The sequence below is a fragment of the Impatiens glandulifera genome, chromosome 4 (assembly GCF_907164915.1).
Source record: "Impatiens glandulifera chromosome 4, dImpGla2.1, whole genome shotgun sequence".
Lineage (NCBI taxonomy): Eukaryota > Viridiplantae > Streptophyta > Magnoliopsida > Ericales > Balsaminaceae > Impatiens > Impatiens glandulifera.
The window spans coordinates 37,764,334-37,777,843 of NC_061865.1; the positions used below are offsets into that span (position 1 = coordinate 37,764,334).

Sequence of the window (13,510 nt, forward strand, 5' to 3'; positions counted from 1 at the left end):
ACTTTTCTCTTTTTCATTGAAAACCTTTTTTATCTTCCATCCCTCTACACGCTATCTTTAATACACGATATCTCTAATTATCTTTTACATTTTATCTCTTCATCTTCCTCTCCTCTTCCTCAATCCTCATTACCATTTCTCTCTCTAGAATTTATTTTAATTTTTGTTACATCTTCTTTATTCTACGTACATGATCCATGATTCTCTCTTGAATCTTGAAGGTGTTTTCAGTTTGAAGGTTAGTTGAACTCTTTGCTAATATTATTTACTGTTTTTTTACTAATCAATATAAACAAAATGGCATCACGTCTTTTTTGTAGGGTGTTTTCTATATTCGTCTTTGTCTTTCACAATCTTTGTTACATCTTCTCTCGACTTGACGACGATATTTTCGATTTCAGGTGAGTTTAGTTATTTTATTTTCATTATAAACAATTAGTTTAGATCGTTATTATTTAATTTGTATAATATTTGTGTCCGATAATTTTCTTTTGCTATTATATTCATGTATAATATGATACTTCATTAGTTTATTTAATAGTTTGAGAAAAGAGTATGTTAGTAATCTAATATTTTTAAAAGAAGGTAAAATTATTTTATTTAGTATAGTTTGAGAAATATGATACTTCATTAGTTTATTTACACTTTTATTGTTCTTCAAATAAAAAATGGTATTACATGTTATTTTCTTTTATGAATATTATTAATGTAGAATCTAATGTTATTAGTGCCAATTGAACATGGTACTAGCCTATTAGGTCGTTTTTGAATGTAGCAAGAGATGATAAAAATGAGAAGAAGAAGAAGGTTTAATTTTTTTTATTAAATATGTATAATTAAATATAAATAATAATACTTCATTTTATTTATTAATATATATTTTTTTTATTAATACAGAATGTGATCCCAACAATTGAAGAATGAAGATGAAGAATGGAGATTTAGTCCAGTTTTTGTTATATTTTGAAACATTATTATTATTGGAAGTTTATTTGTTTTGGTATTTAATACTTTAAAATTATAAATTATTATTATTGAATGTTGTTTTTGTTTGGTATTTAATATTTTGATAATTTATAACTTTAAATATATGAATTATTTTATTTTATTATTTATATTTTAAATTTAAATTGTTATTCGGTTTCGGTGCACCGCGGGGAAATCCCGTACCCGATCGGGGCGGGGATGGTTTATATTTAAAAAACAAGTTGAGAATCGGGGCGGGGATCGGGGCGGGGTGGGTAAATTCGGGGCGGGGATGGTATTGTCATTCACCGAACCGAACCGCCTCATTGCCATCCCTAGTTGAAATACATCTAATGATAGGATGACACCGTGTTGACTAATAAACGATAAAAAGGTAGAAATCACATTAGTATTGAATGCTATGTGAAACACAATCGAAAAATAACTCTCAGGTTATCCGTAAGTGTTGAAATTCATCCAACGACGAGATGACAGTGTGTTAACTAAATTAAATAACGAATAAAGTAGAATTTCATTGGCATAAATATGGATGGCAATGGGTACATGTATACCCGATATCCGTAGGTACCCAATTGTCGGGTAATTTAAATCGGGGTCGGAGATGGAGAGTGAAAATGATTACTCCATCAGGTTCGGGGTCGGAGATAGGGAGTGTGCAAAACTCAAATCCGATACTCGAAATATTAATATATATATATATATATTTATTTATTAAAGTTTAAAATGGCTTTTAAAATTCCACATCATTACAAATTTACTTTATATATATTATTTAGGTTACATATACCCACACTTCACTCCAACATCATTTTAATTTATCTTTTTCATAACTCTTAATCTTCACTCTTTTTATAATAAAATATTTTCTCACTTTCACCTTTTATTTTCAACTTCAACAATCTTTTAACTTTCTCCACATTTACTCTAGCTTTTGTTAACTTTCTCCACTTTCTCTCTAGTTTTAGTTTTTTGTTAACTTTCTCCATATTTTCTCTAACTTTGGTTAACTTTCTCCACTTTCTCTCTAGTTTTTCCACTTTCTCTCTAGTTTTTGTTAACTTTCTCCACTTTATCTTTAATTTTTGTTGAAATCCAATTTGTAATAACAATAAAGTTGTTATATTTTTCAACTTCTACAACTTAATTATGCAATGCAAGTAATAATATTTCATTTTTTAATATTTAGTATATTTAGAAAATAATAAATATAAATTTATATTTTAATCGGGTAATGGGGTAACTATCGGGGATCGGGTACCCAACGAACCGGAAATGTGATAAAAATAGAGATACCCATCAGGGTTGGGTAATAATATGAAATTCAGGTTCAGGGATGGATACTTCACTACCCGGCGGGTAAGCTACCTGTTGTCATCCCTAGACATAAGCTGTATGGTGAAACAACAACTGAAAAAAAAAACTCTAATGTAACTCATGAGTGTTAAATAAATCTAATAAGGCGATGTAAATTTGTTGACAAAATAACCAACAAAAAAATATAATATAATTGGATTAAGACCAACAAAAATATAGACATTAACTGTTGGGGTAAAACAACAACTAAAAGAACTAAAAAAACTATAATAGTTTAAAAAATTAAGAATATCAATAAGAACATCTAAAAGAAAGAAAAAGGAAATAATATATATGAGAAACATATAATAATAATTAGTTGAAGTAACAATGAATAGAGGTAACAAAAAGATTATAATTTTGTGTGTTTAAAGAACAAAAGTTTGCTTTAATATCATAATAGAATAAAAAAATTGCATTGAGTATCATATTGTATGTTTAATATAGAGATATATTATATCTTACAAATATATTAGTATATATAATAACGAGGATAAAGAAAAATTCCAAGATAAAACGACTTCAAGGCATCATGCGATCTCTTGGATACATACGCGCAATGATGGGTTGGGCCTGCATTCGAGCGATCCTGGTTCCACATGGACTTGGGTTCTATACACGTGGAACCTTTCATGTTGTTGACTCGCCCTTTGTGCGTTGACTGACCTGGCTAGCTATGTGCATGGCCTTGTCGCTGTGTTACTCGCATATAGTTGGCTGCGGTTGGTTGCTTAAGGTGGTCCAGTAGTCGTCGGCAACTTTCCGTCCAATTTTGTTCTTCTTTCTTGTAAAACAAACATACAAAATTAATTATATATATATTATTTAACACATTCATTTAGTTATATATTTATTTTATTTTTTAAATTTTTATTTAAAATAGTCCATAATTTAATTATTTTGAAATCCGATTAATATAATATTGTTTTTAAATAATTATTTATTTTAATTTTGTATACAATTAGATAGTATATGAATTTTTATAAAATAATTTTGTTTGCTCAAAATTTCTACAATTATAAAATGTGTTAGTAGAAGAAATAAAGAAATGTAAAAAATATATGTGATATATTTGATTTAGCTTATTTGTAATAGTTTAATTACTAAAATTAAAAAGTTAACAAAGACTCCACTTTAAATTAAAGTGCTTATATTGTGAATGTGTAAATTTTGATCTTTTAAAATTAGGAGCTCCCTAATGAGATTTTAATTGTTCAAGTAAAAACTTATTTTTAAAGGAAATTTGAGTAAATGACCCTAAGGTTAAAATGCGTTTGGTGTGGGGCATAATTTAAATAGCGCTGGTAACCTTTTTTTTTTTAATGACAATTATACTCTTGCGTAACGCAACTCCAGTTGCGTAACGCAACTCCAGTTGCGTGACGCAACCAAAACCCTATAAAGTCATAATTTTTTTTTTCATTTTTGATTCATTTTTTCTCTCATCCAGGTCTTCTCCGCTGTGAACCATAATGGTGGCAGAGAAGACTTTCTCTTCTTTTTCATCGCCGAAGAACCAATCGAAGAGGCACCGTGGACCATTCCACTATATTCAATGTCCTAGAGCGGCGAAGAATTTCCAACGGCGAACGACGACGACCGAAGATAAAATTTCCACTATATTCGTTTATATTTTGTGTTGATTTCGTTTACATATGATTGTTTGTGTTGATTTCCTTTACATATGATTGTTTGTGTTGATTTCCTTTACAGAATGTCATTGATTCGCCCTAATTCGTTGAATGCAGATTGGTTGGTTGGATGCGTCACGTAGGATGCGTCACGCAGGATTCAGCTCAAATCCCTTCCAGCAATTCAGGTAAGAAACAAATTTATTTCTTGTAGAGTTAGTTAATCCATCCAGTTCGATTTGATATCTTTAGTTATCTGGAAATCTTTTATGTAGTTTCCTGATTTGGTATAACCTCTAACAACGTCCAAGAAAGGAAATTTATTTATTTGTTTGTTTGTTTTTTTTAGGATCCAAATAATAATAATAATTTGTTTCTGAGGTTTAAACAATTGGTTTGTTTGTTTGTTTGTTTTTATGAACAATATTACAGTCCCATCTTGTTATAAAGAAAACAATGATATGATTATCCCATCTCCAATATGAGAGAGTGAAATCCTTTCATCAACTCATGCCAAGGAATTCTCATATAACGAGCTAAGGAATGCCACCAAAAACTTTCGCCCTGACAATCTTCTTAGCGAAGGTGAATTCGGTTATGTATTCAAAGGTTGGATTGATGAACAATTGCTCACTACTTCCAGGACAGGTTCTGGCATCGTTGTTGCTGTCAAGAAACTTAAACCTGAAGGCTTCCAAGGTCACAAGGAGTGGTTGATATGTTTTTTTTCTTTTTTTTTGAGGTTGTAATTATTTTGCTCTATTTTTGACTTCTTCCAAGTATTATTATATACAGACGGAAGTTAACTATCTTGACCAACTTCTTCATCCGAATCTGGTTAAGCTTATTGGGTATTGTTAAGAAGGTGATAAGGATAAGCTCTTGGTTTATGAGTTTTTGTCAAAAGGGAGCTTGGAGAATCATCTTTTCAGAAGTGAGTTAATTTTCAACATATGCCAATAAAATTTTGAATTTTTTATATGGATCCACATCTGGTTGAGAAATCAGGTCTTTTCAAATGAAAGTAATCAGATTAAGAGAATAAATCAGGTCTCATCTGGACGTGGATCCAGATTTGAACACAATACACAGATATGCACATTAAAATGTTTATGGCAGTTTCTCATATGGATCGTGATTCAGATCCTGAAGCACATTTATGTTCTTTTTGCTGAAAACAGATTGTATTTTTTTTCTGTAGGAGGACCTCAACCACTTTCATGGGCCATAAGGTTCAAAGTTGTCATAGGAGCTGCAAGAGGCTTTGTTTTCTACACGATAGTGAGGAGCAAGTCATATATCGTGATTTCAAGGCTTCCAATATCCTACTAGATACGGTAATAAGCCCATTTTTCACTTTTCACTTAGAAAATTATTACTTAAAGAATGTGTTGTGTAGGATTTCAATGCAAAACTGTCGGATTTTGGATTGGCCAAGGCAGGACCAACTAGAGATAGGAAACACGTATCGATTAAAGTGATGGGTACCCACGGTTATGCAGCACCGGAATATGTTGCCACGGGTATAGATTAGAACTTTTGCAAGATTCTGTTTTTTTCTTATATATAGAATCAACTTTCATACATTATTTTTGTGATTTTGTCAATCAACAAACAGGTCGGGTTGACGACAAAAAGTGATGTGTATAGTTTTGGAGTAGTGTTACTCGAATTGCTATCTGGTCGTCGAGCTGTTGACAAGTCAAGAATGGGTGTAGAACAGAATCTAGTGGAGTGGGTTATTCCTTATTTAGGGGACAAACGAAAACTATTCAAGATTATGGACACAAAATTAGAAGGACAATATCCTCAAAAGGGAGCTTTTATGGCTGCTAACCTTGCTCTGCAGTGTCTAAAATCATAGCCTAAAGCACGCCCAAAAATGTCACTGGTTTTAGCCACCTTAGAAGAGATCTAGTCCTTGAAAAGCACATCCAAAACTCGAACTGCTAATGACTCAAAAAGTAACTTACCACCAAAAATGCATCATCACTCGCCCATGAATACGACACCTTCTGCTGCCTCTCCATTACCAATCCACCGGCAGCAGCCTCGAGTACGAGTACGATGAACAAATATTTTTTTGTTAGAATTCTCTTATATGTTGTGCCAATTTGAGTTTTGCTGTAAACTCTGTACTGTGTATATATACAACACCTTTGTTATAGATTATTCTTCATTTAAGTTGGTTCAAGCATTTAATTTATTTATCTCGGTCACAATCATAGTCACGATAATTGGAAAATAGCATAAAAGTAAATTAATTTTTTTATTTGTTATTTGATAAGAGAAGTGTGATTGAGGTAAATCTTTGAATTTTGAACGAAATGATTCAATGGTTTAGTTTCAAGTTATAGAGGGTTAAACAAGTCTGGATAGTTACAAATAAATTGTGATTTGTGAACCAGAAGTTGTGATTTGAGGTAAATGTAATGCTTTACAATATAAAAATTTACAAATAAATTGTAACAGAGTTCCAAGATAGTTAAATTGTTATTATTTAAAGTTAAAACCTGTTGTAGAATATCTCATTCCAACATAAAAGGCACAAACACTAAAACTGATATAAGCAGAATTCAATACAATAATGAGTAGCAGAATTGAAGCAATCAACCTTAATAGGCAGAGGGGATCATCAACAATATATGCACAAGATTTGTCTGAAACTGAATACCCCCAAAATGAACCCAAGAAAATATGTGATGTTGTTGGTAGTTCACCATTCAAGAGTTCACAAAGTGTTGAAAACATTTTTCAAGTTCTAATAAAATCTTAGTATCTCTATTATAGGGACCAACCACCCTACTACCTCGGGAAGAATTAGACTGCAGTCCAACTGTGCTCAACAACCTCCCTTACTTTCCTATTGTACTCGCGTTTGTTTTCGCTGAACATCCTTGCAGCTTCTGAGTTGGCAGGTGAGTTTGGGTTCTGGTCACAAAGCAACGACTGCAGAAAAAATAGAACCCTTATAAGTTTCGATGTAATCCTGATCAGATGCTATCCATGACTCATGTTGTTGTTAGCAATGTAACTAATTAGATATAACTTTTATATTTTTTAGTGTGAGCTTGGTTTAGTTAGTTCCAACTTCGAAATCAGACTTAATTTTGGAGAATATCAAAACAAATATCCAAACTGTGTGACGCACCCGTATTTTGCCGCCGGTGGCATTTAGCTAATCAATCTCTAATCCATAAACCCTAACAAGCAATGCGAAAGAAATAAAGGAAGGAAGAAGAATACCAATAGTAGCGGACATCTCCTTCATTGGGATTCCGACGTCTTCGTCGGGGGTCGTCGTCGGGGTTCGTCGTCGGGAGTCGTGTATTTAGAGAGAAGGAAGAGAATGGGAGAATGAGAAATGAAGAGAGAGAACAAGAAAGAAAGAAATGAAAAGAAATGGGAAAATTGGAATTTTTTTAATTATATAGCAAATGCATTGTGGACTTTTCACAATGCACTCGGATGCGTCACGCAACTGGAGGATGCGTGACGCAATATGGGCATTTTCGTCAGAAAAAAAAAAAAGTCACCAACGCTATTTAAATTATGTCCCCACACCATACGCATTTAAGCCTATTAGTGGGGTCATTTTCTCAAATTTCCCATTTTTAAGCCTCACTTATTGAGTGCAAAATCTGTGAATCAAAGGAGGTATATACAATGAATTTAGATTCAAATTAAAAAGTTAATATTTAATGAAAAATGCTGAGCAATCTTTCTTTAAAAAAACATTGAAATGGAGGAGAGAGAATTAGGCAGTGCCACGTGAGTGGGAAGCGGAAGGCAAGAGGGGAAAAGGTGTGAGCTTTTGAACAATAGTAGGATGCTTTCGTAGCCTATCGTACGTTAGCTTCACGCATTTTCTGCAATCTTTTCGACACTTTTTCTTGCAGGTTTTTGATCTCTTTAACCCCTTTTTTTTCTTTCTTTAGTTTACACGTTCAGATACTCCAAAACCCTCTCTCCTTTTCTTTCGCTCAGCCCATTCCGCCTCACAATCACATTTCTCTGATTGATAGCTTTTGTGGGTTCTTAGGGAACTGTAAAGAGAGAAACGAATGAAAGAAAAAGGAAAAGCATCCTGCAACTTTCGATCCATTTTTTCTTCTCTCTAGCTTTTTCTTTTTGATGAATGTTTTTATTTTAGTTATAACTCGGGGAATAGGACGAGTCTGAGAAATGGCTGAAACTGAGAACAAGTCAGACATGGGTGAAACTAAGGATCCAGCCATTAAGCTCTTCGGCATGACTATATTTAAGTTCAAAACAGAAGATTCGCCAGATTCATCCATTCCTGCCAAGCTCGATAACATCACTGTACGTACAATTTTTTCTTCTCATGATTTCAGAACATCTGATTGTTAATTAATTTCTAGATCAGTTTTTGCTTAATGGGTCTTATCTATTATCTGTTGTATTTTATTGGGTCTGCAATTGTTTAGGAGAAGGAGAAGAGTGTGTTGGAATATGATCATGTGAAAGGGTCTGATAATGGGATAATAGGTAAAATGAATGATAATATGAAGAAAGTAGCAGAAGAAGAAGAAGAAGATAAAAAAGGGGAAGAGAAGTTTTCAAAGCCAGATAAAATCCTTCCATGCCCAAGATGTAACAGTTTAGAGACAAAATTCTGCTATTTCAACAACTACAATGTGAATCAACCAAGGCACTTCTGTAGGAATTGTCAAAGATATTGGACTGCAGGAGGAACTATAAGGAATGTTCCAATTGGTGCTGGAAGGAGGAAGAACAAGCTACTCAGAATTGAGGAATCTGCAAATTCAGAAACAACCCATTTGATAAGAGCTCAAGAAGAAGACCATACTACTCATGTTGTACCTATTGCCCCGTTTGTTTACCAATTCAATCGGGTTCTAGATATTACTGATACCCCAAACCGGTTTTTGTCAAATGGAAACATGATTCCTTTACAATCTATGCCTATGCCATGTTGGGTATGGACCTTAGGAGGAAATCGGAATATAAATATGCAGCCTATAGTGGGACATGACATGGGTTATGACAAAACTGGATCATCTTGTTTAGGGAAACATTCAAGGGAAACCAATTTCTGTGAAGAAAATATCGGATTGAAAACACCAAGAACCAATGAGCCTGGAAAGAACAGTTAGCAGCAGAAATTTTCAATCATGTTTGTTATACATCATTCAACAAAAATTTATATTGAAAAATAAAAATCTAAAATTGATCTAGTAAGGTGTCGATTACTTGATGTATATATTGACCTTTAAGGCGGTGGTTGGTTGGTTGGTTGGTCTTTGAATGAAATAAGGAAATGTTAATTAAAAAACATTATTGTTCAATGTTATTACTAGGCTATTTAGAAATTTTGTATTTTCAATCATTTATGACATAGTTCTCTTGAAAATTTGCCAAAGTTTAAATTGAAACTTTTTTTTTTTTTTTGTAAGTGTGATCACATTTAATTTGAGAAATAAAATTATGCATGAATTATATCTCATTCCTTTTGTGAGTAAAATCAATTTTGATTTGATAAAAAAAAAAAAAAGTGTAAAGATGGAATTTAAGGAGGATCACAAATTAGATATTGTAGCTAGTAGTTAGAGTCAAGGCAAACATAAAATGAAATTAATCAAAAAAAAAAAATTGTTATGATTGGGTAAAAAAATAACAATTGTTGAATATTGTTGAACTAATAATCACTTTTAATTCGATTTTAATTTTGTTAGAGATGAAAATATGTTTTTATTTTTCACAAATCTTCGCAAGCTCTTGAACGGATTCAAGTGCGGAAATGCTTGCTTGATTTGAAGCAACAGATTAACGATTGGAAGATGCATAAATGAAATAACATAAGGAGTTTTATAAATGTTCGGAGATAAAACTCTTACGTCACCCTTTCTTTTGTTTCTAGAAGGTTTTTCACTAGAAGGCTTTGATTCGTATAGCAACTACACAAACTCAGTCAAAACATAGGACTTAACAACTGCTTGTTTCTGAACTCCTAGCTAACACTCTGTTGAACAAACACCGTCCTGTTCAACTTATAATCCTGAAAATACACTAAGGTAGTATAGTACCAATAGCTCAGCTTAGCTTAGAGAATTACAGAGTAATCTTAGAGACAGTAAATCACAGCACTTAGCAATTCAGAATTCTTAATGCGGAAGAGAGAGTTCGTCGTTGTACTTTGATCACCTTTTATATCTGAAGTGTAGCAACGGTTGAATTCGCCTCTTGGATAAGTGTTAGCTTTCCGTTAGACGTATGTTAGGTGTATGGGAACGTACATAAGAATATATTAGTTGGATCGTGGTGTACCGGATTGTACTGCGGAATATTCGGTAGAATGTGGTGTACTAGAGCGTCTGTTGAAATGGAACGTCTTCTAGCACACTTCTTCAGACTAAAGCGTTTGTTGAAGTGGGACGTCTGCTCGCGCACTTCTTCAGACTAGAGCGTCTGTTGAAATGATATATCTTCTTGCACACTTCTTCAGACTAGAGCGTCTATTGAAGTGAGACGTCTGCTAGTGCACTTCTTCAGACCAGAGTGTTTGTTGAAGTGAGACGTTTGCTCGCACTTCTTCAGACCAATACGTCTGTTGAATCAATACGTCTTCTCGCACTTCTTCAGACCAACACGTCTATTGAAGCAAGACGTCTTCTTGTGCTTCTTTAGACCAACACGTCTGTTGAAGCAAGACGTTTAATCGCGCTTCTTCATACGTACATGCACATAGACAAAACACAACTTAGTTTTGTTCATGAACACATCATTAAAACTATGTCGTATTGATTTAAACTTATTCACCTAAGTTTATTTTACTCAATTAAAACATTTTCCCTTAATTAATTATTTCTCAATTAATTAATTTTCCTTTTTCTTTATTTAACTTAATCTAACAATTTCCCCCTTTTTAATGATGTTAAAACTATGTTAAAATTGAGTTAAGAACAAGAAATTAAAAGGTAATCAATACATTAATATAAGTATGATAAATGTTAAATATACAAGGTTTGAGATCCCCCTTTTAATTCTTGAAGCTTCAGTCTTTGTTTTGATCGCTTTTGCTGACTTCGTCGAAGAGAATGCTTTTCCATCGACTTTTTCTTCCTCGACCTCCTCCACGGTTTGCACCTCGACCACCTACTCGGTATGGCTTCCTCCTAGAACTAGTTCCCCGACCGCAAGTTCCCCCTTTTTAACATTATCAACAACAAGGTCAACAGCTTTAGCAGCAACATCTTCTTCAGCTTGAAAGCGTTTAGCGATTGAGTCAGCATCTTCGATTCACTCAACTTCTTCTATTCTAAGGGATTTATATATTTCGAGTAGCTAAAGGATGAACATACCCATTGTTGACCTTGTTTCATTTTGGAGGTCGAAGTTGTTCCTGAGTAGAGTAGTCTTCATCCTGGTCAACTGATTTATGATCATCGATAGTTCACCTGAAGTCCTCGATAATTCTTTGGTTGCATTTCTTGAGCCAGGGCTACCTCATTAGTAGCATTTGCGTTTGAGGAAGTTCGCTCTTCCAGAATCTCCAACTTATTAACGTTTGAGTTGATGCTCTACTGCATAGGCGCAAGAGCTTCCATAATGAAGTTCCGGAGATCGATGGTTCCCCGAGAGGACTTCTTAGGGGAATTAGGGTCCGAAGAGACAGTGTGGGAACCAGTAAGGACATAGCAAAGAGGAGAGGGACGAAATCTTACTTGAATGGCAGACAGTGCTGGTTCTTTATTTGGAGATGAGGCTCAAGGCATATTGATCATAGCTTGAGACTCGCCTTCTGCTCCTTCAATTTCAGTGCATAGATCCTTGATAATCCTGACACCTCTTCAGAACTGAGAGTTTTATCAGCGAGGGATTTCTTGAATGAAGAAGGAGAAGAACGTTTGGATTTGAGGGATGACTACCTCTCTCCAGACGTCACCTTATCTGATGAGATTGTTTGCATAGAAGAGGCCTTCTTAGAGATAGGAGTTGAATGCGGCTCAACAATCGTGGAAGGCTCCTTCTCAGCAGATGACTTCTGCTCAGATGGGGTGAGTTGCTCAGGAGCAGAGGAGGGATCCTTCTTTGCAGATTTTGAGACCAGCTCCTTAGCAATAGAGGAAAGTTAATGTTGCTTAGCAGTTTGAGATAACTCCTTTTCATCAGAAGGAAGTTCCTGTCGTTCTGTATATGTAGGGAGCTACTACTGCTCAATAGTGATAGGAAGTTGCTGCTCGGCGGTGTGAAGAGCCAAGTTGTTGCACAGTAGTGTGAAGAGTCGTCTGCTCTTCAACTAAAGGAGGTTGTTGTTGCTCAGCAGTGAGAAAATCTAGAAGACGAATCTCCTCAACAGACCGAGTAGGAGGAATTTGTTAGCTCCTCTTCAACATCCGAGCTATTCAGCTCGGCATTGGACGCTTTATTACGAAGTTCTTCAATCGTGCCATGAATAAAATACAGTTGTTGAGCTGTAGGAGTCCATGATTAATTGCATACGGTTGTTAACTTTGTTGTCTACCTTAGTCGTTCTGTTCAGAGGGTTGAAATTGGCCTCCCTTTTGCGAAGAATCGGGAACAAGGCACGCCCTTTGGCGACTGCAACAATGAGCTCTCTTCTCTTTAGAGCCTCATAAATAACATGGGTGTGGGTCCAAGCGAGGATCAATTTCTCCAACTTGAGTAGCGCCTACCACTTCTTACTCAGATTAACACCTTGAATTACTTCATTGAAGTTCGTAGGGAGTCTTATGATGCACCATTGGTTAAAGGCTTCTATTCTCTCAAAAGTAATGGACTCAACCTCCTTCATGTTGAGGTCAAGAGATTGATGCACCTCCGAGAGAGATTCAGGAATATCATCAACCATGGATCCTTTACCCTTACTTGCAACTTCAACAGGATTGAGAACAGGGATAGGTTCCCTGAAGACGATACCCTGTGCAGCTCGAACTTCTCTTAAAATTGCTGCTGGAGAAAAGCTAGAGAAGGGAGTTACTACTTTCGAAACAACAACTTCAGGTTGAGGGGCAGCAGTCTGCTCTGCAGCAAGTGTCTGAACAACTACTATCACGGCAACCAGACCAACAACTTCAGCAGCCGCTGGTGCTGCAGGAGAGACAACAGCGTCCCCTACAGGTCTTTCTTTATCAGCACCAACTAACTCAATATTTGGTTCAGCAGTTGGTTCCACAATGGGAACATCAGTATGCTCTACAACAAGAGAAGGAATATGTGTTACATTAGGAGATGCTTCTACTGCAAGAATATCAGTCGTCTTACCAGTAGGCTCGACAGACGTTGGTTCTTTAGATTGAATCACAGCAGACGCCTCAGCAGGCACTACGTCCGAAGGTAAAATGGAAACTACCAAGGGAGGCAACTCTACAGTAGAGGAGTCTGCCAATTTGGCCTTCTTTGCTACGGAGGAATCCTCAGCGGTTTCTCCGACAGAAGTGCGCTTCTGGATGGTGGTACTCGCAGTCGACTCCTGCACCTTTCTCCTCTTTGTAAAGGTTTTACAATTGGCGGTCGCAGGGCGCTTGGATAGAGTG

General features: G+C 35.2%; 1 protein-coding gene and 1 pseudogene across 1 annotated transcript; both read left to right on the forward strand.

The window, feature by feature from the left end:
* The first annotated feature begins 297 nt into the window (after positions 1 to 297).
* LOC124935093 lies at positions 298 to 6,042 on the forward strand (annotated as a pseudogene).
* Positions 6,043 to 7,723: 1,681 nt separating this feature from the next.
* Positions 7,724 to 9,232, forward strand: LOC124936664 (dof zinc finger protein DOF1.3-like). Its single transcript, XM_047477180.1, has 2 exons — positions 7,724 to 7,870; positions 8,125 to 9,232. The coding sequence occupies exon 2, from the start codon at positions 8,486 to 8,488 to the stop codon at positions 9,107 to 9,109; it is 624 nt and encodes a 207-aa protein (XP_047333136.1). The 5' UTR covers positions 7,724 to 7,870; positions 8,125 to 8,485; the 3' UTR covers positions 9,110 to 9,232.
* The last annotated feature ends 4,278 nt before the right edge of the window (positions 9,233 to 13,510 follow it).

Excerpts from the sequence above, each read along its gene's own strand:
- LOC124936664 (XM_047477180.1), top strand. The coding sequence starts at position 8,486 with ATGAATGATAATATGAAGAAAGTAGCAGAAGAAGAAGAAGAAGATAAA.